This window comes from Calidris pugnax, unplaced genomic scaffold, assembly GCF_001431845.1.
Source record: "Calidris pugnax isolate Ruff unplaced genomic scaffold, ASM143184v1 scaffold1030, whole genome shotgun sequence".
In the NCBI taxonomy this organism is placed as follows: domain Eukaryota; kingdom Metazoa; phylum Chordata; class Aves; order Charadriiformes; family Scolopacidae; genus Calidris; species Calidris pugnax.
The window spans coordinates 28,853-52,658 of NW_015091797.1; the positions used below are offsets into that span (position 1 = coordinate 28,853).

Here is a 23,806-nt window from a genome sequence, read left to right on the forward strand (position 1 = left end):
CGGGTCGCTTCTCCCTAATGGCGTCCCTCCCGCGCGCAGCCACCGCCTCACAAACCAGGTTGCTTAGCAACCCTTGTTTTCCCACCTTCCCCGGCTACGAAACCGGTACCGGGGGTGCTCCGGGGAGGAATTCCTGAGGGAAAAAGAGGGGCTGTGGGGGTGGGAAACGGGGCGGCCACACGCTCCCCAGAGAAAGACAGCGCAGAGGCCGGTCCCGCGGGGGTGGCGGTGCGGCAGGAGGGTCGCTGTCAGCGTAACCACTGATAGAAGTAACATAGAAGGACAGGGACCTGTTGGAGCGGATCCAGAGAAGGGCCAGGGACAACTACCTTAAAGGAGGGTGGAGAGAGGTGGGGGTCGGTCTCTTTTCTCAAGGCACAGGCGACAGGACAAGAGGAAATAGCCTCAAGTTGTGCCAGGGGAGGTTCAGGCTGGATATTAGGAAAAATTTTTTCACTGAAAGGGTTATCAGCCATTGGAACGGGCTGCCCGGGGAGGGGGTTGAGGCACCATCCCTGGAGGTGTTCAAAAGACGGGTTGATGTAGTGCTGGGAGGTATGGTTTAGCGATGATGCTCCTTGTTTGTTGTGTGGGTGTCTATTTTTGTCAGTCAGGTTGACGGTTGGACAAGATGATCTTTAAGGTCCCTTCCAACCTAGAAGATTCTGTGATTCTGTGACGCGGTCAGGGGGCTGGAGCCCCTCTGCTGTGAGGACGGTCTGAGAGAGTTGGTGTTGTTCAGCCTGGAGAAGTGGAGGTTCCAGGGAGACCTTCAGTACTTCCAGTACCTAAAAGGTCTACAGGAGATACGGGGAGGGACTCTTGCATTAGGGAGTGGAGTGACAAGATGAGGGTAACTTCTAGACTGAGAGAGAGTAGATTTAGAACAGATACTAAGAAGAAGTTCTTTCCTGTGAGGGTGGTGAGACCCAGGAACAGGTTGCCCAGAGAAACTGTGGCTGCCCCATCCCTGGAGGGGTTCAAGGCCAGAGCGGATGAGGCTTTGAGCAACCTGGTCTGGTGGGAGGTGGCAGGGGGGTGGAATTAGATGGTCTTTAGGTTCCTTCCAATTCTGACCATTCTGTGATTCTATGAACATGTGTTGTTTAGGTTACCATCACTACTCAAGGTGCCTTCCTGAAGTACTGAAAATATTTTGCAGGGAGTTAGGGTATACCACCTGTAGAAAGAAACTTTTACAAATTAAAATATGTATCAATAACCTAAACAGTGTTACTCACATTGAGATAAAACATAATCTAAATGAAGACATTATGGGCACATGCTTCTACATAAGTCAGAATTTTGTCTTTGATAGTCATCTTTTTTAATTCATCCCTCGTGCTATTTTTCCGTGTGGTCTCCAATTATTTGGAGGTTTTATTATAGTTCCCTTTTATTACCTGACCACTGTTCTTCTTTTCCTCTCTGGAAGTGCCACCCCACACCAAGTTCCACGGATTTGGCTCAGCGCAGCCACAGTGCTGCCTCCCCCCGTACTCTCATGATCACAGCCAAGTGGCTAAGGTAGCTGATTTGGCAGAAACCTCACCCAACAACCACATTAAAACTCAACAAATCCTAAAAGTTGATGAGTATTTACCTGGATCCACCCCAGGAAGCAGTTTTTCATGCAGCTGTAGAAGGGCTTGTGCTGCCTGGAGGGAAGGCTTGGGTCCTCTCTTGGCTGGGCTCAGGCTGCAGCGGGACATGGGCTGCCCCATGGTGGAGTTCCACAACTGGCATAACCCGATGAGGGTGTGTGATGCCACCAGAAGAAGCCATTGCTCCTGCTCTGGGCTGGGCTCCTCTGCTGAAATCGCCATCAACAAGACACAGCCCAACTAATGCTGCAGCTGAATCGCAAATACAGCCAGTGATAAATTGTATTTAATACCACTGTTGAAAGCTAGTTTAAAACATTACGTTTTCTACATTTGCTCATCAAAACACATGTATTGCTGGGATGTGTGGGACAGCAGCCCTCCCTCCCGGGTACGTGCAAGGCCTCCCTGTGCAGTATCAGATGATAAGTGGTTGTATCTTGAATCAAAACAAGGGTCTGTTGAGACTGATCTGTCGTGTTTGTAGAGACCCATAGTTCTGCACTGACCTCTGAAGACAAGCTGGCTCTTTGCTGATGTAGAGACTGTGACAGAAGAGTTAAGATTGGTGATCATGAATTACGAATGGCAACATATATGTGAAAACAACATTAAAACAGTAAGGCCAGGGTTAAAAGAAGGACCAAGAGCACACCCGGGAGCAGTAAAACTGGTAAACACAGAGGACTGTGCTGTGCAAACTGACATCAGGCGGCCTGGGCTCTGATAAGGCTGTCAGGGGTGATTTGTCAGCAGCCCTGTTATCTGGGAACAGGAGGATGAGCACGGGGTCATGGTACGCTGTAAATGCCACCCATCTCCCTGCTGTCTCAACAAGAAGGCAGAATGTAGTCATGGAGATACCCAAAATAAGGAAACAAAACTTAGAGCCACCCTGCCTAGGATTAATAGAGGCTGAAGTAATCAAGAATTGGAGGGAAGCAACAGATTGCATTATTCTAGTTCCTGATGATAAAAATCTGCCCAGAAAGCAGTTTGTCCTCACCAGTCCCGGGGACAACAAGAGACAGTAAGGACTGGGTGGGTCCTTATTGCACACATGGCATCACAGCTACACCATGTGGAGGCACAACTCTTGGAACACATGAATATGCCAATGTGAGAGAATGTCAGTGAAGCACATGAGAAAATGAATATGTGGGACCAAAATCAGTTTTTTCTAAATAAGTATTACCTTTCAGTTCCCTAATGTCTCACACCGAGTTCTGTTCAATTTGTATATCTTCAAGCATCCCACGGAAATGAGAGGACAGTCTCTCATCTCATAACAACCTACTGCACCACTGGAAACCTTGATGACAGTTTGAGGAGTTATTAGTTAGACCAAAGCTTTGACAGTTTGTCATAATGAATGTTCTAAAAAAAAACAAAACAAAAAACCACCACAACATACAAACCACCATGGAATGAACGCTATAGGATTTTTTAAATCGCTATATACAATCAAGAGAATAAGGACGTTTTTAAGGAGTCCTGGTGAAGCTGGGCAGGCTGCAATGAGGCCAAGTGGTTCAGCCAGAGATAGCGACAAGAGCCCATCAGAAATACCAGCACTAGGGCAACTCTCACAAACCTCGACGGTAACATTGCCACCAACTTTATTCAGTTTGTCTGTGCCAATAATAAACATATAACTCCTTCCGGCTGTGAGCAAAACTGCGGCCACTCCTCACCAGACAGCACCCGGGTGAGACCGCAGGGCGGGCACCTGCCACCACACACAGGCCTGCGCAGCGATGGCGTCTCTAACGGCGGCGGGCCCCCTCCATAGCGGGCTCATGAAGGGTCCCGCCGTTGCTCGGCAGCGGGAGGAAAGGAGGGAGCTGCCCGCAGCCGGCGGCTCCTCATCGCCTCAGCGCCCCGCCCGCCATGGCAGGCACCGCCCCAACGGCCGCCGCTCGCGGCGTCTCGCGAGAGCCCCCGCCTTCCTGTCGCGCGCCCGCCCGTTGGCCGGTGAGGCGACCGGGGCGGGGCGGGCGCCGCTTTGAACCCAGCGCGGGGCAGTAGGGCCGGGGCGCTAGATGGGGACGATGGAGCCGGCGGCTGAGGGGCGGCAGGAGGAGGAGGAAGAGGAGAAGAAGAGCGAGCAGGGCACTGCCGCCCCGACTGCCGGCCCCCGGCGCATCGAGGTTCCCCGGCCCCCCTCCATCGAGGAGTTCACCATCGTGAAGCCCATCAGCCGCGGCGCCTTCGGGAAGGTCTACCTGGGCCGCAAGGCGGGCAGGCTCTACGCCGTGAAGGTGAGCAGCCGCGGCCCACAGGGCCTCCTTCCTGCTGGGGGGTCACGGCGCTGCCGCCCTTCACTTTGGTTTAACCCCGTGTGGGAAAGGGAACCCTCCCGCGTAGGCCGGGCCCGGTTGCCCCCTGGCTTGTACTTGAGGTTTTGGGGGGCTAACAGGAGCCTGGGGTACATGTTGTCCCCACGGCTGCATTCAGCTTCCTCTTGGCTTTCCTGTTTGCCTGGAGGCTTTGGGCAGGAGGCACCAGGGTAGCGGCAACCGCATCTAGAAGCGCCTTAAATGTTGCGGGAACTGCGCCAAAGGCCTCGCAATTCGCTTCGTGCCTGTAAAGACTTGTTATAATTGAATCCCTCCAGCTGTCGTGCCACTGGGAGGGCGTTTTTGCATTTGTTCGTGAATGAATAGGCTGTCTCTCAGATGTATACAGAGCAAACTATAAAAAGGATTTTTTTCTGAGTGTACTTTTTTTTTTGTTAAAAAACAATCCGCACTTTCAATGTTGATACACAAAGACTAAAAACTAGGCTTGTGAGTAGTAAAAACATCACTGGTGGTTTGTGCAAGCTTGACTTTGCAATTAAAAGGATTACAAACAGCTGTGTAGTACACAAAGAAAAGGAAGTGTGAAAAAAGTCATGCAAAAGTGACTGCTGTTCAGAGCTGTATGCTGTTTACATGATTTTATTGTAAGCATTTTGAGATAAAAGTTTTTGTGCAAATACTCTATTGCAGTGAAGTTTATGGATTGTTCACAGCTACAGCGCTTAAAATGTGCCGAGTATTTGTGCAGTTAAGGCCAACACTTATTAAAAGTGTTCTAAATGTTCTGTGTATGTCTTGGAATTTTTTTTGTATCAACTTTGATAATAGTAGTGGTAGCCATGGAGACTAATTTTCTACAGTTTAAGTGCTGTAAATAAAGTGGTTCAATTGTGTTACTTTAGTATCTTACATAAGTTTATTGGAAGTATTGTGACCAAAAAGCCTCTGTGTAAATCCTTCATCCCTATTGCAGTGAGACTTATTCAAACTGCTGAATTTAATATGTGCAAAATAAGCTTACAGTTAAGGTTGACACTTATCAAATGTCAAGTATCAAATTACACTTCTGTCTTGTTTTTTTTATATGTTATCAAATTCTGTTATTGAATGGTGGTGGTAGCTGTAGACTCAACTTTCTACCATTGTGTTGCATAAAGAATGGATTAATTTAAACTTGTTTTAATATCACCATACATATGTGGACAAAAAGGAGCTGAATGTGGGCGAACTTCCAATGTGTATGCAATACTTGTCTAAATACATATTAGCTGTGCTACTGTACATCTTCTCTGCAAGATTAATATTGAGTGGGCATCAACAGATAGTGGAGTAATTCAATAAGGAATTGGAGCCTAATTCACAGTTAAGCTTGTTATTTCTTCATTGTGACTTGCATGCCTTTGAGACTTCTTCCCAAGAACACTGATATTTGTTGGGTGACTTGATTGTAAATTTTAAGCTAAGCGAAAATTCACTTGTTTTCTCTGCAAAGTTAAGAATTAGGTGCTGGAATACTTGCAGTCTTGCACTTGAGGACATGAAGATGGGACAGCTTATTGCTACACTCTATTTTCAGTCCTCAAGCCAAATATTTTAGCCCCCAAAGAGATTGAAAGATTTGGTCAGCAAGTGTCTAAATATTAAACACTCTATTCTGGTTCTGAGTTGTGTACTGTGGATAAGAGGATTAACTTGGGGCAGCTTAACTTCAGATACAGCCTAAACACTGATTTTTCCAGTGTGTGCAATTGCAGTAAATATTGGTAGTGTGATTTCCATTCAGGACTGAATTAGGAGGAGAGCAATGAAAAAGGTTTTAAACCTGTGGTTTAAAATTATGTCTGTATATGAAGTTACAGCTTTGTTTTATATGTATGTGTTTTTCAAGTATAGAGACAAATGAATTGACTGAAGAATGTGGGTTGAGCAAAAAAAGTAATGTTTATCTCCTTGATTTTGTTTTTTCAGGTGATGAAAAAAGCAGACATGATCAACAAAAACATGGTTCACCAGGTCCAGGCAGAGAGGGATGCGTTGGCTCTCAGTAAAAGTCCTTTCATTGTGCACTTATACTACTCGCTTCAGTCGGCTAGTAACATCTACTTAGTGAGTAAATAAATGGCTGTGGTGTTTTATGATAGCATTGAAAATGGAGTGCAGAACTATATTCATGCCTGAAAGTGTATTTTTATCGTAGTGAGTGGGTATTTCTTAGCCACTTTTACTTTTTTCTTTCTCAGAATGGTCAAACAATTGAAGTAGTTGAACTCTTCCCCGGTATCTTTGATATCTTTCCACCTCTGTTCTTTTTTTATTACAGCAGAATCTTTTCTAACAGCTAATCTGTTTTAGGAATATGTAAGCCTTCTGGAAAACAAAACAAGAAACCATTCTGTTCAAGCAGAATCCAAGTGACTGAGAGATACCCTGTGGCTCACTTGGAAGGAAATCTGTTTTACTAGTTGTGCTCAAAATTCATTATGGTAGTTGGCCTAGATGACAAGAGGGTAACTGAGTGGCAAGACTAAGTGCTAGCCCATGTGGAGCATGGTGGAGTACAGTAAGACTTGAATATGGTTTTATATACTGCCTCCATGTGAAACTAGTATGGATTTATACTGTCTACAAAGGCTCTAACAATATTTGTCTGTTTTGCTGTAAGCACACGCAGTGAACAGCTTGATTAAATTCTAAGGTGAGGTTGCTATGCACTGCTACAATGGATTTTGAGTATAAATGGAGGCTTATTTTTCTGAAATTGTGGTTAACTGCTGGATGGAGTAGAGGAGTTCAGGGTGAAGGATTTGTAAAGGAGATGCTAGTCACATGTATGGAATAGTATTGTATGTTGGAATCTTAGTACTGGTGAGATTTCTTGACCAAAACCCCTTAAATTTAATTTTTGTCACTCAAGAGTGAGTTTGTGAAACTCTGCTGACTTGTCCTTTTTTTTATGAATATGATGTGGGCCATGATAATGTATGGGTTTGTATGTATTTTTGGATGTGTCTGATTTTTTTTAACATTGTTTCATGTTAGTACATAGTGACTCTTACTGTAGAAGTTTCTGGAAATTTGCACTCATTTCACTTGGGTGTGAATTTAATATTGTGTATAAACACGTGCAAAATGAAATCATTGAGGTACTTTGATCAGTACAGAAAAGTTATCGGTGGCTTTTGCCTTCAAGCCTGGAATTTCACAGAAATGCTTTGAATTTATTTTCTATAATATAGAAATCTTTCAGAAGTTAATTAAAAAGCTAACTACAGTAGTTATTTGAGAACTGACTACAGAAAGTAGTCTAGGCAAATAATCTAACATAAGTGAATGGTCTATTAAAAGAAAATGTTTGATGTCATTTGAAGCTCTAATTATTTTAACCAAGTGAAAAGTGGTGTGTGGGAAATGAAGTTTGCACAAGGAAGTTTCTACCAGCTTTTGCTCTTGGAAATGACACTTTTTGAAATGATGGGGGGAAGCTATCTTATATTTTATTTGCAAACTTGGAATGTGTTTTAAATTGTTAAATTTAAAACACTTGAATGGCAGGTGATGGAGTACCTTATTGGTGGAGATGTCAAGTCTCTTCTTCATATTTATGGATATTTTGATGAAGAAATGGCTGTTAAGTACATTTCTGAAGCAGCATTGGCTCTTGACTACCTTCACAGGCATGGGATAATCCACAGGTAAAATCTACTTTTTTTTTACTTCCAAATAAATATTTGGTACTTTGTGGTTTTTTTAATTTTTCATTCAAACATATTACCAGTCATGTCATAGTAACAGCTACCTCATTTGCTAGAGATTCTGGATGCTTTTTTTGCATGTGAATACTGCAGCAGTGTCATGAAACAATACCTAAAATGGAATCTGTCTGTATATAATAAGCAGACAAATAGACACTGCTTTCCCCTGCCTGCTCTCACCCGGTACAGTGGTGTATTAGCAACTATGCTGCCTTCTAGGTCTTCTCTCTCTGTGGCTTTTAATTAACAACTGCTAGTTCAGGAACTCTCTGGATACTGCAAGCCTGTAATGGTAGGACAAAGGGACACTGGCTATTCTAATGCTCTCCCTGTAGTGAGAGCTCTTTGCTACATTCAGTAGTGCTACAGAGAGCAAACGAGAGAACTTGTGCTAGAGGCTTTCTTTATCATGTGTACCGTCACGAGTAGGAGCTACATATTAGTCAATGTGATGGTACTACTTATCAAGAGCACTTGTTAAACCTGCAGAAACATAAAATGTGCAACTCTTGTGACATGTATGGTGGTTTTACATGGTCTGAGACATTTTACAATATTTAGTGCTAGATATGTTTAATTGTTTTGGTGTATTCCTCCAACTGGAATCTTCTGCTGGCTAATAGATGTTACTGAGAAACAGCTACAGTCCGTGTCTTCTATTTGATGTTTCTGATCAGGTAACTTTTTAAATATTGCACAGTTGTCTTTTTGCTAACTTCAACTATATTCATGTCCTCAGGGATCTGAAGCCAGACAACATGCTAATTTCTAATCAGGGCCATATAAAGTTGACAGACTTTGGGCTTTCCAGAGTTACTCTGAACAGAGGTAAGAGTTGTCTGTATCTTTTTGGTTGTATTAGAATGTATTTTTGTATCACATACCTATATTCTTGAATGCTCTACATACCCGTAGAGGGCAGCTTTTGATCAAATAAGCCCAAATGTTGCAATAATACCTGATTTCTAATAGGTAAGCACTGATAAGGTACATGCTAATAAAGGGTCTACTCTATGCATTGCACTTCAGAAGCTATAATATTTATTTTTTGGGACAAGGATCTATGAAATATGATCCAGAGCCATTTCTCTTGAGGGCTATGGTCTCAAAGTTTTCTATGAGGTCCACTAAGAGAACTCAAAGGGTGAATGAGTAACTCAGCCTTTTTCTTGGTATATCTCTGGCTGTTTCTGTCCTTCAGTTCATGTTTGTCTGTCCTTGTAGATACTAATTTCTGATTTGAACCTGGACTCTGCAGACGTTAATGTGAGAGACAGGGGGAGGTGGCGAGTCCCTAACAAAAGATTATAAATCAGTACTTTAGCATGTGAACATACTATTTTCAAGTAAGCAGAAAATACACCTGAATAGTCAAATGACTGTCTGGCACAAGCAATAAGCTGCAGGTCTTAAGGTGAATAACCAGTTCCTGAACTAGTTTGTGCCTCTAACCCTTTAACCAAAATAATGCTGCACAGCATCAGTTTAGTTTTTTGAGACAGCTGCTGGTGGGTACTTCCTTTTTATATAGCTAAAGGAATTTATAAAATCAGAGCTGTCTATGGAGTTTCTGATTCATGGTTTTTAAGAGCATAGAGGAATGTCCAAAGTATGCTGTATTTTCTATAATACAATGCTTTAATTGAGAGGTTCCAGTGGGACAGATTGTGTCTGGTTGAACATTTGTAAGCTATAAGCCTGCTTACATCTAGTGAGCAAAAGATGGCATCTAAGCTTAGATTCTCAGCTATGAAAAATTTGTCTGTAGCTTTTTTTTTGAGATGTCTTTTGGAGAAAAGGTAGGTTTTGAATCAAACTTAGCATCTTTGCCCACAGGCCATAGGCTGGAATTGCTACCTCAAAATTAAAGCTGGTATCAAGTTAGAAATGTAACACTTCCAACATAGTGTGTTGGAAAAGAAATTGGACTCTTAGTTTCTGTATTTATAAACTGAAATTTTATGATGGACGTACAGGAAGAAACAGCTTGTGTTGAATAAGAATGTGTGGGTATGTCTTCACTTGGGTCTGGTAGCTTCTTTTGTATATTTGTTCAGTATGTGACTAAATTATTTTTTTTCCCTCTTGATAAACTTAAGCCTGCAATCTTGCAAATAGCAAAAGGAAAACCTGACCTGCTTCGTATTTTTCTTTTGTCTGTTTTAGAGATAAATATGATAGATATCCTTACTACACCATCAATGGCAAAGCCAAAACAAGACTACTCACGTACTCCTGGACAATTGTTGTCCCTCATTAGTTCACTGGGCTTTGTAAGTAATTTTTGCTGTCTTTAAAGTACTTCATTATTTTAGTTTACTTACTATCTTAAATGGGGAGTTAAAAGGCTATCGTTGCTACCAGCTGGTAGAATGACTAACATGTTTCCAGTACCTTGAAGTTCTGAGGTGGTTACCTTGGATTATATTTCAAATGGCTGACTATCAGTTGTGCTTCAAAAAACTTGGTAAATAGGCATGGCTAAGGTCCAATGCAAATGTAATAAAGAATGTGTGTAGGCATGGCTAAGGTCCAATGCAAATGTAATAAAGAATGTGTGAAGTCATGTGAAGTCATGCTTTCAATCCTGGATGCTTTCTTCAGGCTCTATTAACTTTTAACTCTGCTTCTTCCTGCTCGATAGTATACTCCTGCTGGAATGAAAATGCCAGAGCGCAATTCAAGTCAATCATCTGACAGTCTGCATGGTCTGGCTTCTCCCTTACCTATGGTCCAAAAGGAAAATACCCCTCTTTCAGCTAAATTATTCAAAACCTGTGAGTATACCAAACCTTGTACTAAGTAATACCCTTGTTGTAAGGCTGAGGTCTTTTAATTTAATGTGAGTAGCTTGCACCCACTTGGTAAAAGGTGTGCTTTCATCAGTGTCTTGCTGTCTACCATTCCTCCAGTACTTAAGGTCTGATGCTTTTTCATCTATGCTACTTAAGTCATCTTTTAATTTATTTTTTTCAAATGCACAATGGCGGATTTCAAGATCACCCTTTAAGGCTTTACAGAAAGTGTCAATTTTTGGCATACTTCCGTTGAAAATTATTTAATATAGCAATGTGTGCTTTCATTTAAATTGTCTTATCTTGCTGCTTTCTTATTTCTAACCTGAAATGAGAAAGAAGGTTATTATGTTGCTAAAGTTCATATTGCTTTTAAATTCTTTAAATTCCCTAGTTAAAAAAAAATGAGTGAATTGACTATATAGAAAAGATGACAAGAGAAATTATGTCCTGCATAGCTTTCCATAACTTCCTTTGATGTGAAAGCTTGACAGCCTGAAGCTGGTTGATGTATGTTGCCTATATGTATCAACATTTTGTTTTTCTCTCAAGATCTTGATACTTCTCAATTAACTCCTGTGATGCCAGCGAGAAGTTTAACTCCTACGGTACTTCAGTCAAGAAAAAGGTTTGGTACCTCCAGTGCCAGTAGTCAGTTGAACACATACTTGTCCAGTATGGAATCAGAATGCTGCAGCAGCCCCAGGTGGGAGAAAGATGTAGAGGTCAGGACTGTTTCATCTTCCTGCTGTAAATTAAAATTGGCTTGTACTTGTATGTGCACTGTTGCAGATCTCCTCTACTTACTTCCCCCAGTTATTTCAAGTGTAGAGAAGCCTTCCGACAGGAGAGGGAGCAGAGGTTGCAATCCTTGCTGAGTAGGTTCAAACTAGTATTGTTTTTTCTTCAAACAAATAGTAGTCCTGTGCAACATAGCAGGAAAAGCAAATGCATGTAGCCTGCAGCACAGGAGTGAAAGAGAAGGCCTGACTGAACAGCACTGATTTAGCCCCAGTCTTCACCAGGTGGGCAATGCTGGGAGCACTGGCTCTTTGGAAGCTGACTTTGTCCCTATAGTTTTATAAGCTCAACATATAGACAAAATAATTTCTTTAAAAGGCAGAACTTTTTGGGGGGAATAATAAACGCAATACACTTCAAACTTCTATTAGCTATTAAAAATTGCAAATGTTTAAGGTTTATGTTTCTAAAGTTTTGTATAAACTAACCTCACACCAGCAATTATAGCTGATACAAAATACTTTCTCCTGTTTTAAACTGTTAATGAAATTCTGTACAAATACAGACCTGAAAGAAAATGTGGCTGTGCCACTGTTCCTATTTGGATTTCACACAAAACCTTATGTTTAAAATAACTTATAATTATTTATCTGTCCACTTCCCAAAGTCTTGATTTTAGTATTGTGTTACCAAGGTAGTAGTAGTATCAGATTTTCCTTTTGGCACTCTGAAGTATAATATGCTACAGGGTAGTATGGTGAGGTTTTTTCGTTTGGGGTTTCTTGGAAATGGAGAACAGTTGTAGCTTAACTTTTTAACATAAAATCACAAATACAGCTTTAATTGCTGTATTTCTTTTTCCTTAAGAATTTTAAAATACTGTGTTTTCTATTCTAGCAAGCTTATTTTACGTTCTTAAAGTCAAACTATCCCTAATTTAGTTCTGATTTTTTAATGTATTATGTCAGGTTTGTCACTACTAGTGGTTATAAGGAATAAATAATGCTTGCCAATTTGTGGGTTTTTTTATGGAAGTAGAAACAAGGTATTTTAAAGGACACATTTCTATAATGCTGTAACCCTATTTTTCTTGATACTCAAAACTTAATGTGCTCATTTGCAGCAAGGTGAAGAGGAACTATGTTCCACAACAGGCAAACCAAGTGACAGTGGGTCAGCTCTCCTTTCGAATGTAGAATTGCTGAATAGCAAAGGTATTGAAGTTTTAAAGAGAAAAGAACTGGAGTCTGCCATCTCTCCCATCAGCAGCAACGATTCTGGCAGTAGGCAGAAGTTGGAAAGTGAACATCCTGATATAACAGATACTCCTGTGACCACACTGGATGTGAAAGGTTTAGTCAGAAAATGTCTTTCAGAAAATAAGATTTGGGAAGAAAAACTCTTCACAAATAGAAGAGATACAACTAATGAAACAGCAGAAGCCTCCAATCAACAACACTCACCTTCAAGGCAGAATGAACCTGTCAGGCCTATCAAAGAGGAGGAAATTTTTGAAAAGCCAGGTGTAAAAAGAAGCTTTGAATTAGTTGACACTAGTCCTTGTCAGGAACTTAACTATGTTAAAAAAACCAATGCTGAATATAAACGTGGCTGTCAGATCTCAGAATTTCCAGCAAACAAAAGGACAGGTTTGACAACAGAAATTCAGTCTTTAATGCTTTGTGATGATGGATGCCTAGGTGACACCTGTAAAAGCAAGGAAGTTGTTACGAGTTCTGTTGGTAACCAGCAAACAGCAGAAAAATCACTTACTCCAATTATAGCCAAAAATCTTATGTGTTATCTGGATGCAGACTATGAAAAGGATGATAAAAAGGAATATATGAACTCAAGTTTTCTGGGCACTGACGATGAAAAGCCTTTAGGAATCCTCAGTGCAGATTCTGACTTATCATTTCCTGAGATGTCCGCTACAGAAAGCCATTTAGAAAAGCAGCTTTTAGACTTGGACAAGAGTGTTAAAGACCTCTCCTTTGAGGAGCCAAAACCAGAAGGCATGTTAATGACATCACCAGAGTCCCGAGATGCCTCACAAAATGGAGGGGAAGCGCATACTGCCCAGGACAGCACACCATTGCCTCATGAAAAGGATAATGACCAAAAACACATGAAAGAAACTGATCTTGACACAGTATCTTCTCCTTCAGAAAAAATGATGGAAGCGCTGAATCTTTTTAAAAAAAATGCTGTTGTTTTTCGGAGTTATAATAGTCCAATTAATGTATCCAACGTGTCTGAGCCATGTAGCATGGCTTCCTTAGATATAATGGATCTTTCACCTGCTTGTAGTGGCTCTTACCCAACAGCTATTACTCCATTACAGAAAGGAAGACCTTATAGGGTCTATCAGGTATGGAAGGAGATATTAGTGATCTGAAATTATTTCAGTTGTTGATTTAGGGAGAACTGGAGTAGTTTGAGGTAATCTGTCAAAGTGATCTTTGTTGACAGGCTTTCTCTTATTGCACTTGTGTAGCCAAATTAATAATTTCTGTAAGAGCAATAGCTGAATGTCCACTGGTTTGCCTCAGGCTCAACATGCATTGTCTGACCACCTTCTGGGAAGTCCTTAGGTCTTACAGTGAACAGGTTCATCCAGCTATTTAGGCTCTAGTTTTAGGATTTAAAGCTTTCTGGCAGAACTGGCACTGTGTTGAATGATTTGGTGTCACCAAAAGGGGGACATGTAAAAATGTTATGTGTGGGGAAAGCCTTTGAACTGCTAGCTTCTGTTTCATCTGCATAAAATTTTAATTGGCTATGAAACTTAGCTTGTATTCAGCTGAAATGGAGCCAGAGTAGTATGCACTTCATCTCCTGAGAAATAAATGACTGATGGCATTATACGTTTTTGTAACTTAGATATGAACAGGAGTATGCCTTTTTTGTATAGAATCATAGAATTGCCCAGGCCGGAAGGGACCTCCAAAGGTCATCTAGTCCGACCCCCCTGCAGTCAGCAGGGACACCCCCAACTAGACCAGGTTGCCCAGGGCCTCATCGAGCCTCTCCTTGAATATCTCCAGGGATGGGGCCTCAACCACCTCCCTGGGCAACCTGTTCCAGTGCTCCACAACCCTCACAGTAAAGAACCCTCTCCTAATCTCCAATCTAAATCTGTTCCCCTCCAGCTTGAAGCCATTGCCCCTTTTGTAATTCTTTTTAAAGTCACTTCATTGTGACCTGATTACCTATTCTCTATTTTAATAGTGGATTCTACAGCCTTTCTGGCATAGTGATAGTGAATTGATCTCTGCTGCACTGAAGATAAAGTTGGAAACAAAATTATACAAGATATATGGGAATTAAGGGTATATTGCAAAATAAAGAACGAGAGTGTCTGCAAGATAATGTAGTAGTATCTCCAGGTCGTAACAGAAAATCGTTGCAGTCAGGCTATTGGCTACAAGTATTTATTGATCTCTTTGCAAGCCTGCGTATTGTATCTTCAAATAATGTCCCAAATTACTTTCAGAAGGTTTGTGTAGCATCACTAAGTCTAACCTGAGCAGAACTTCATCTGCAGACATTATGTGACCCATAGGATACAGGTTAAATAATAAAGGGTTTATTTAATATATTTTTAGTACATCTGGTATGTAATATGTGAGAAATTCAGGATTCTCCTTTTTATTTTAAAGGTATTTGATATACATGCTTAATTATTCACTGGTTAATATTAAGAACTCAGTGCTAAAATTGAAGGCCATTTTGACATTATCTTCAGATTTGAATTTGAAAGGAGTTTTAAGATTGGTTGGGTTGGTTTTCTTGGAGACATTACTTGTGGATCTGACACTAGAGGAAGAACTAAGGGAAAAGTGCCTTCAAGAGTAGGCATAGATTGACTGCTTACATTTCAATATGGTTGATATGATGAAATGGAAGCGTGTTTCATATATACTTTTTAAGGGAACTTGCATTTCGTGACATGTTCTTAAGTATCTACTGTTACACCCATTACTAAAAGTGGAGATTAGAGTTTTTCTGCTGGTTTTGTTTGACATCTGAAATCCTTGTTGCATCTCTTAAGACACCCCGTCAGGGAGATGCTGGCACGCCGTATAGGACTCCAAAGAGTGTAAGAAGAGGAGCTGCCCCAGTAGAAGGTGAACGCATCCTAGGAACCCCAGACTACCTGGCACCTGAGCTGCTTTTGACAAAGCCTCATGGTAAGACAAACCGACCATGGAGTTTGTAAATACTTGAAAGGTGACATATTTACAGTTCTAAATGTCTCTAGAGCTCTAAACCCTTTAAGAAATACAAGAGGAATTTTTTAAAAATACCATGTTTGCTTCAGCTGCTCCTTCCATGTACTCCCCCCTGTGACCAGAGGTTTTAACTGTCTCACATGGTCTTGCCTGCTGCTAATCTAATACTTTGGAAGCTGTGCTTAGGCAGCCCAAGACTTGTGTGTGCCTTGGAATTACAACTTGGTCATCCTGAGTGTCCCTAAAGATTTTGAGGGAGGCGGAAGAGGGGGGAGATACATGAAACTAGTGAAATTTAGTATGAAAAGATTAAGCCTCCAATTATTCTTAAAATGTATTCCATGTTTATTTATATTAGTGTTATGTGCATTCAGACAAATTCATGGAGTTGCATTAAAGTCAGTTCTTCAGTTGACTGACCTCATCAAACACTTAAGATTTCTGGTAGGATCTTTCATTTAAGTGGACAGTAGTAGCCATCAAATACTTTTTTTGCAAAATGCTGTAAGAAAATGTGATAGCACAACTTGAAAGTGCCTGAATTTCTTTGGCTCAAATCCTGAGCACCACTGAGATTAACAAAAAGTCTGAAATATTTTCCAATTAACTTGTAAGAACCACTAACAAGAAAGAAGTGCAATGTATCCCTCATACATTTGTTTTATTTATAATTACACTTTATTTCCATCTCAAAGGTATATTTTTATTTTGTAGAGCTAATAGTCTTAGAAAAACTATATGAGATCTTCATTGAGAAATAGTGATTACTAATCTGTGGAACAGTAGAATTCTGCTGTCTGCAGCCAATATATATTAACTAAAACTGCATGAAGATATTTAATAATTCAACTAACTAAAATTATTAAACATATGTGGTTGTTGTTTTGCGCTTCCATTTAGGAATCCTGGTTATTTGGCAGGCATTAAAAATGGGTAATAGTTTGGAAATGTAATCAATGCTACTTCCACAATGTGAAACTTGGTTGCAAAGTGACCTCCATGCAATTATTGAGTGTTTTCAGGACTTCAGTGATAACTTGCAAAGAGCCTGGGATTTATGTCAGGAAATGTCAAATCTCCATTACCTTCAGTAAAGCCAGAGTTTTCTGGCTTTGGAACCCAAAACTTTCCCTTACTAATTATTTCTGTTGTTGTTAACTTGCTTGGAAAAGTCATTGTAATCATAAACTATAACAGGTTAGAAACAACTAAAATAGCTTGTAACTTAGATTTAACATTGCTACCTTTCTTTATTGTTGAGTTACTACCTCAAGAAAAATTTGCATTGCTGTGCCATCAAGGAATCATAATCAATACTTGATGTTTGTATTTGTTACAGCTTTTTGCAATAATTGTAATGTTCTTGCTTCATTGTCTTTTTATATGCAGGGACTCTGATCTCTGGTGAGTTTGCTGTAGACTGTGCAGAAATGGAGTGTTCAGCATAACTGTAACCAGTCAAAGTATAACTAGATCACAATTTCCAAGATAATTGTTAGGGTGAGCGATCTTTCTATGTAGAAAGATGTGTCCAATATGCACTCCACGCAGTATCACTGTGACTAGATTGTTGAAATTTGCACTCATAAGCCTATACTTCAGGAATAAAGTCAGCATTCTTAAAGAAATTGTGTGATGGGAAATAAACCAGAGACACTTTTTATTATTGCTTTCTTTGTGATCAGTCTGAACTATTCTGCGTATGGGTGAAGAAGGATCAGATGCTCAAGACCTGATATTTCTATTTCTTACTTCAAATAGTGATAGGCATGATTTAGCAGGGATATGGTGGGAGTTAATCTAATCTGTAGTTAAACTTTGGGTGTGAAAAATTTCTGCTGAAACTGAAAATTGCTGCTTGTGTTACTACATTCTTCAGAGCTGTGATCTTATTAGACTTTGGCTGAAGCTGGGAATATTTTAGCTGAACATCCAAGTACCTCTAACAACAGTGAATGTGATCTCACTGCTACGATATGCTTAGCTTGGTGGGGCACTCTTACTGCTGTTAAAAGTTGCTAGAAGTTCATTAGATTACTAATTAAACATTTCAGTATTCGGCATGTCTAAACTCAGACAATAGTCCTTTTGAAATAGCTGAAAATACCTGTTTTCTTAGCTTGGAGGTGTCTTAATTTTTTTATATGCCAAAAAAGCCATGAAAAATTACACTAATTCTCTTCTGAATTTTTTTTTTTCCTTCAGCAAGTGTTCTTTATACAGTGGAGTGGGCATGGCTTAAAGATGCAGAAAGCTTAGAATGCATGCAGTGGTGTCTGGGATTGCTTTGCCTGCTTGTTTAAGTGGGTTAATAAGATGAGTTTGGAAAAAAAACCACCCAAAACCAAAACAACACCCTTGAACATGGAAAACCAAATTATTTAAAAGCAAAGGAGAGATAGCTAATAACTAGACATTGCCCTAATCAACTTTTAGTGTAATGGAAAGTAATTCAAGCTGCTTGTGTGCCAGCTCCTCTCTGCAAGCTGTCTTCCAATATTTTGATCTAAATTTAGATGAATGAAAACTAAGTTCAGACTCCAAGTTTGAATTCTTGGAGTTTTCTAAAAGAACCAAGAGAAAGATACAACATGAATGTTAGAACATGGAGCATTCATCTAGGCTCTAGAGTAGTTTTTAAAGACAACTGTTTCTTATCACAGAACAATCTCTTGGAGAAGTTGGCTCCTGGATTCTTTGTGATAGGAGTTAGTAAGTAGATTGTTCTTAAGAGTCTCCTTGCTTTTATACCCCAGTACTATCTAAAATGAATTGAGGAACAGACTGGATTTTAAAAGCCCTTTAATATATTTTTAATCTTCTGCTTGATTATTAAGTACAACTTATTTTGTCTTTACTTTCAAGAAATTTTGCAGGATTTAAACACTCTTCAGCTTCTGCCATGGCTAATCTTCAAATCTCTGCAAATATCATTAAATCTTTGTTAGTGTAATGACCTGGATTTCTCTTATCAGGTTCTGCTGTAGACTGGTGGGCCCTTGGAGTTTGTCTGTTTGAGTTTCTAACTGGAATTCCACCTTTTAATGATGAAACACCAGCACAAGTCTTCCAAAATATTTTGAAAAGAGGTAATCTGCTTCAGTAATCAGGGAAAGTATGTATTTCCAACGCTTGTTTTATGGTTTGAATTGCTGACTTATCTGTGTCTTGTCTGTAGATATTCCTTGGCCTGAGGGTGAAGAAAAGCTGTCTGATAATGCCCAAAATGCCATAGATATTCTTCTGACAATTGACAGTACTAAGAGAGCTGGACTGAAGGGTTAGTATTGAAACTATCTTGTGTTCTTTGTAACTAATTAAAAATTTCAAAGTGGTGATGTCCTCCTCCTGAAACTTAGACTAAAACTTTAATATCTATTTAGGTTCCATGTATAGTGCCTGAACACTTAACAAATTGTGGTATTTTCTGTATTTCTTGATGGTTTTCCCCTTTTGAAGTAGGAAATTTTTTGGGGTGGAATGTTTTGGGTTTTTTAATTGAATTTTTGTTTTGCTTTAATGTAGTTCTGCTATGGGTGTTTAGTGTTTGACATCTGACATACAAAAGCTCGCTCATCTAACTCAGTAACAGGTATTTGGGTTTTTTTGACCTAACTGATTTTATGAACCTTGATTAAAAGCCTATAGTTTGGGCTCCTACAAAAGTTATTTCAAAGGAGCTTTTTCTTAGGAATCAGCCTGCCTTTACTAAATGTATAGGGGAACACAGTCAGATAGTATGTACTACACAAAGTCTATATAATTTTTTGTCTCTGGTAGAAGGACTTAAACATTTGCTATTGTGGCTGTAACTTAGAAAAAAAACAATAAATTGATAACAAGAAGGAAGCTTAGAGTGAGATCTTTTGGAAAAAGAGGAAGAAATCTTAGAAGAACTGCCCAAGAAGTCAATAGATTTCTAGTGTAAAGGAAATTATTTTGGAAATTCTTATTTGTGAAGAGACTAAAGTCTAGAAGCTAAAACCAGGCCAAATCAAATTAGCGAGGGAAAACAGTTATAAATGAAGATCATGGTGTCAATGGGGAATCTGTGGCTCTTTAATGTCTCCCAAAAGCATCTGATGTCTTCATTTGACGATGTTTTAAACGCAAGTTATTGTCTTTATTCCTGGATATTAGAGTGAAATCCAATTGCTTGTCCTGCATAAGAATTTAAACTAGATGACATAAAGGTTTCTTCCAATCTGAAGCTCTTGGAAATTCATTCTTTGTCAGGACCTTTTAGCTTTATCTGATCTCTTTATCCAAGCTATAGGCTGCTGAAGTGATGTTGGATGAGTAGCTTCCAGGACAACCATCAAGTTTTTCTCATTGTAATTGAGTTTCCATCATAGTTTGTCATCTTCTTCCCCCCTCCCCAACACACATGCTCTCCCTCCACTTGTCTATCGTCCCTGATTTACTGAGAAATCCCAGTTATGTCATTTCCTACTGCTGTGCTTCTACAAGCTCAGTCTTTCCAGATACGAGAAGCTTTAAATCAGCACGTGGCAGAGAACATTGGTATCTAAAATTTTTTGGGTTTGTTTTTTACCCTCCCCTTCAGAGATGTGGGCAGAAGCTGCCTGCCAGCTGTGGTACACATTAATGCTGCTTTGGCAAAGACCCTGCAGTCTGCTCAGCTTCTCAGCTGCACACAGCTGTCAGTACGTGAGAACTTTAAGAGCAGAACTACATACAGTTCTGAGACAGTGAATCTGTGCAGGGTCCTGCTACATGTATGATTGCTGAAGCTGTTAGAAGATCAATTCTCTGATTTATTGCCTTTTGTCTAAAATAAGCTTTAGTATTGTCATATTATTTGACCAGATAATATAGAAATAATAAACAAGTGTTAATGTCTTACTGTCTATCAGCTAAAAAAAGCTTGTGATATGTGCTTAGAACTAAAAATTTGTAGTGAGTGTTTGTTTTGGCTGAAATTCTAGCTCCTCCTAAATGTGATTTTTTTTTTTTACTTGTCCTATTTTTTTCTATTTATTTTTGAATTATTTTTATGGTGCAGGTAATAAAAATGTGGGGTTTTTATCCCACTTGGCTGAAAAGGTGCTTTCTTAGATTGAATCGAAGTAGCAAAGCCACTTTCATCAGGGAGTGGTGTTTCTAGGTTATGCAGAAGACACATCAGATCCTGTGGGCCAGGAAGTCACCTCCTGGTCACAACGGACAAGGCAGGGGGAGTTCTTGAATTGGAAAGTCTTGCAGTTTGGTTTGTTATCTCACCTTCAGGCTGGGAAGGAGGAATCTGGTGGTCTGTGGTAACTTCACCGTGAGGGTGTTCAGACTTCTGCGGCTGGTGGTAGGCCAGAGGGGACTGTAGGAAGCAGAGGAGAGCTGCTCCATGGGCTGGCAAAAGGCAGGTGGCCTGGAGTGGAGGAGGGTTGGAGCGACTCCTATGTGTCTACTCAGCACAGAACTTTGGAAAAATTAGACCTTGAAGTGATGCTTAAAATTTCTGTGGTGCCCTGGCATGAGAAATGCCCCTAGGGCACCTCGGATCCACTCTGTGCCATGTAGAATAGGTTCCTTGGCTGGGGAAGGCAGTTAGTTGGCATGACAGTAGTTTGATCCCCCTGAGGTTGGGGGTAATCAACACCCAATTACAATTTGCGCTTTTATGAGTTTCCAAATCAGCAAAATAAAGCAAATCTACTGACAGCTGTGCATCAAGGGAACAAAGTGACTGTGGGGCCTGGACAAAAGGTAGTTTATAATGCTTATGTGAACTTCTGTTTCAGAACTGAAACATCACCCCCTCTTTCATGGTGTGGACTGGGATAACCTACAGAACCAAACCATGCCCTTTATACCTCAGCCGGATGATGAAACCGATACCTCTTACTTCGAAGCAAGGAATAATGCTCAGCACCTGACTGTGTCTGGATTTAGCTTATAGCATCAAGATAAGTGAACTTTTTCCATGTCTGTGCACACTTACAGGTGACTCTATAACACTAGTTTGGTCTTAACTAAGTTTCCTTGCCATGTTTAGAGTGTGTTTTAAGTTATTGGTCTGTTTTTATTATTGTATCCTTTATTCTAAAGTGAACCTACTGTACGAAATTCCACTGGTGTTAAGTTCCTTAGTGCTACTTTTTATCTCACTTCCTGCACCTTACTAAGAGGCCAGAGCGTTGTGTTTCTTGGAGCCAATAATGCTTGGCAGTGATGGGGCTTTGTTTTTTAACTCCAGTTAGGATGTGTGAAGTTATTTCCCAGTTAAATGTAATAGGGAAAGGACATAATTGCATGCTACTTGTATCTAATGAGAAGTTAACTGTTGGTGGTTCAGTGTAATGGCAGTCTTGTCTGGGAGTAGTCCTTTCTGACCAGTTTGAATATATATCCACTGGGCAAAACTGATGGTTTTATTCAAGGTGGAAAAGGGAAATGTTAACGCAGCATTGGAACATGTTACTTCTGTTTATCTTATCCCATAAAGGGTTAAAAGAGACAGTGCTGTGCAAAGGTGACTCAGCTGGATGTGGCATGTGAGATGACAGTAGTTCCACTGGTTAGTACCCTTCCCTAGACAAATGGGGCAGGGAAAGGATACTTGGGGCAACTCAGTTTAAATTGTTGCATTGTGACCACTCATCTGCTATAGGCAGATGAATTGTACAGCCTATGTTTTAGCAATTACTCAGCATTTTCTATTTAAAACAAGTATCTGTGATTTGTGTTCACTCATCAGACAATAGAAAACAAAAAATCACCTGAGTATTATCTAACAAGTGAAGTATTATTCATAGTGAAGCTGCTGTGTATTAAAGAATATAGTGCATTGCAAATTAAGACTGTTCTGTGAACTCACAACTAGATCTTTGATTTTACTAGAACTAAGTTACAAGTAGATATTCAGTATTATAAGTCCTAATTAGGGAGAAGTATGTTTAAATCTATGCAACATAAAAGTATGTTTAAATCAGATGCAACATAAAAGTTGCATCTGCTCAGTTTTAGAGACTTATTTGTAGATCATTAATATTTTTCTTGCATAGGTATCTTTCTCAGCTGACTTACTGAAGATTTTTAGGTTTGTACTTGCTAGATAAAGATCACTTGTGCTAGATGGCGGTGGCAGCCAGTGGCCACATGCCAGAAGTCAAGCATTTTGCTCGTGATTTTTGCCAAGTGGCTTTAGAGTCTCATGAACTTGATCCTTCTTGCAGGGGGAGTGAGTTGTCCCTTCATTGCCCTGCTTCTTGGAAAACTAGATTTATTGATGGAATTCTGAGCACACAGTGTCTGCTGGGCTTCCTGCTGTTCCCTCAGGTAGCTGGGAAAGGAACGGGAATGGTGGAGAAAAAGGAAGTCTTCCTAGAACAACCCCTAACAGCTCAGTTTATTGCAGTTTTTAGCACACTTGTGTCCAGCTAGAGGTCAGTAACTGGCACACTGGCTTATAGAGAAATAGCATCATGGACAGTTCTGCCTGCCCCTTTCACTGCCCAACACTGAAACGCTGCTGGCTGTTCCTGAGCTACTGGGTTCCAGTTTCAGCATGGTCAGGTTTCACCTGGGGTTACTCTGACAGTAAAATGTATTCTTTAGCTCTCCACTATGTTCTCAAAAAAAAAACCCACCAAACTTTGCACATTTTGTGTAAATATATAAAATAATGCAATCCTGCTGTTGCTGCTTCTTTTATTGTCTTTAAACTGTCTTATATTTTTGATCCTGCGGGGGGTGCGGGAGGAGGATTTTTACCCAAAGTAACACTGCCCCTTTCCCCAGCAAAGACAGTGGTTCTAAGTAGGGAAATACCTAATCCAGGTGTCTATGCCCTTCACTTCAGAACTTGCTAACACCTTCCTGCAATCCTATTATGAGCTACCCCAGCGTATTTAGTGGCAGGAGAGCAGAGTCCTTAAGTGGTCTGTAAGCCCTGCTGGGAGTCTGCTCCTCTACAGTAACCAAATTGAGTCAAAGACAGGGGGTCCTGAGGCTGGAACACACACTTGTACCTGGCTCTGTTCCTATTAGTGGGCAGAACATCTAAAAAGCGTAGGTGTGCTCTGGAGAAACCAGAGGGAAGATGAAGTTTGATTCACTGCAGGAAATGAGCTGGACACATACTTCAGAAGTGCAGTTTTGAGCTGGGTCTAGATGTCTCTGGTGCTGTGAGAAGTGTTGTGGCTGCCAGCCCTCTCGAGGAGAGCACCAGCCAGAACAGCAGAGCCTGGTTCTGAGCACCAATGAGCTGCTTATGCTGCTTTCTCCAAGTTAAAGCTGTGTATCTTTGTATCTGGGCAAGTTATAGAAATTATTTGCCCTTACCTTTAAGATGGAATACCAGCTAACTAGAAAAGTGCCCAAATGAGGGTGAGTTTGAGCTACCCCAGTTCTGAGTTG

The 23,806-nt window shown here is 40.4% G+C and overlaps 1 protein-coding gene across 1 annotated transcript; it reads left to right on the forward strand.

Annotated features, from left to right (window-relative positions):
- The first annotated feature begins 3,617 nt into the window (after window positions 1–3,617).
- MASTL (microtubule associated serine/threonine kinase like) lies at window positions 3,618–23,802 on the forward strand. Its single transcript, XM_014962061.1, has 12 exons — window positions 3,618–3,865; window positions 5,876–6,013; window positions 7,460–7,599; window positions 8,399–8,487; window positions 9,826–9,932; window positions 10,304–10,436; window positions 11,007–11,179; window positions 12,319–13,566; window positions 15,250–15,388; window positions 18,406–18,519; window positions 18,609–18,710; window positions 21,190–23,802. Exons 1-12 carry the CDS (start codon window positions 3,647–3,649, stop codon window positions 21,345–21,347), a joined length of 2,760 nt encoding a protein of 919 aa, XP_014817547.1. The 5' UTR covers window positions 3,618–3,646; the 3' UTR covers window positions 21,348–23,802.
- Window positions 23,803–23,806: the final 4 nt, after the last annotated feature.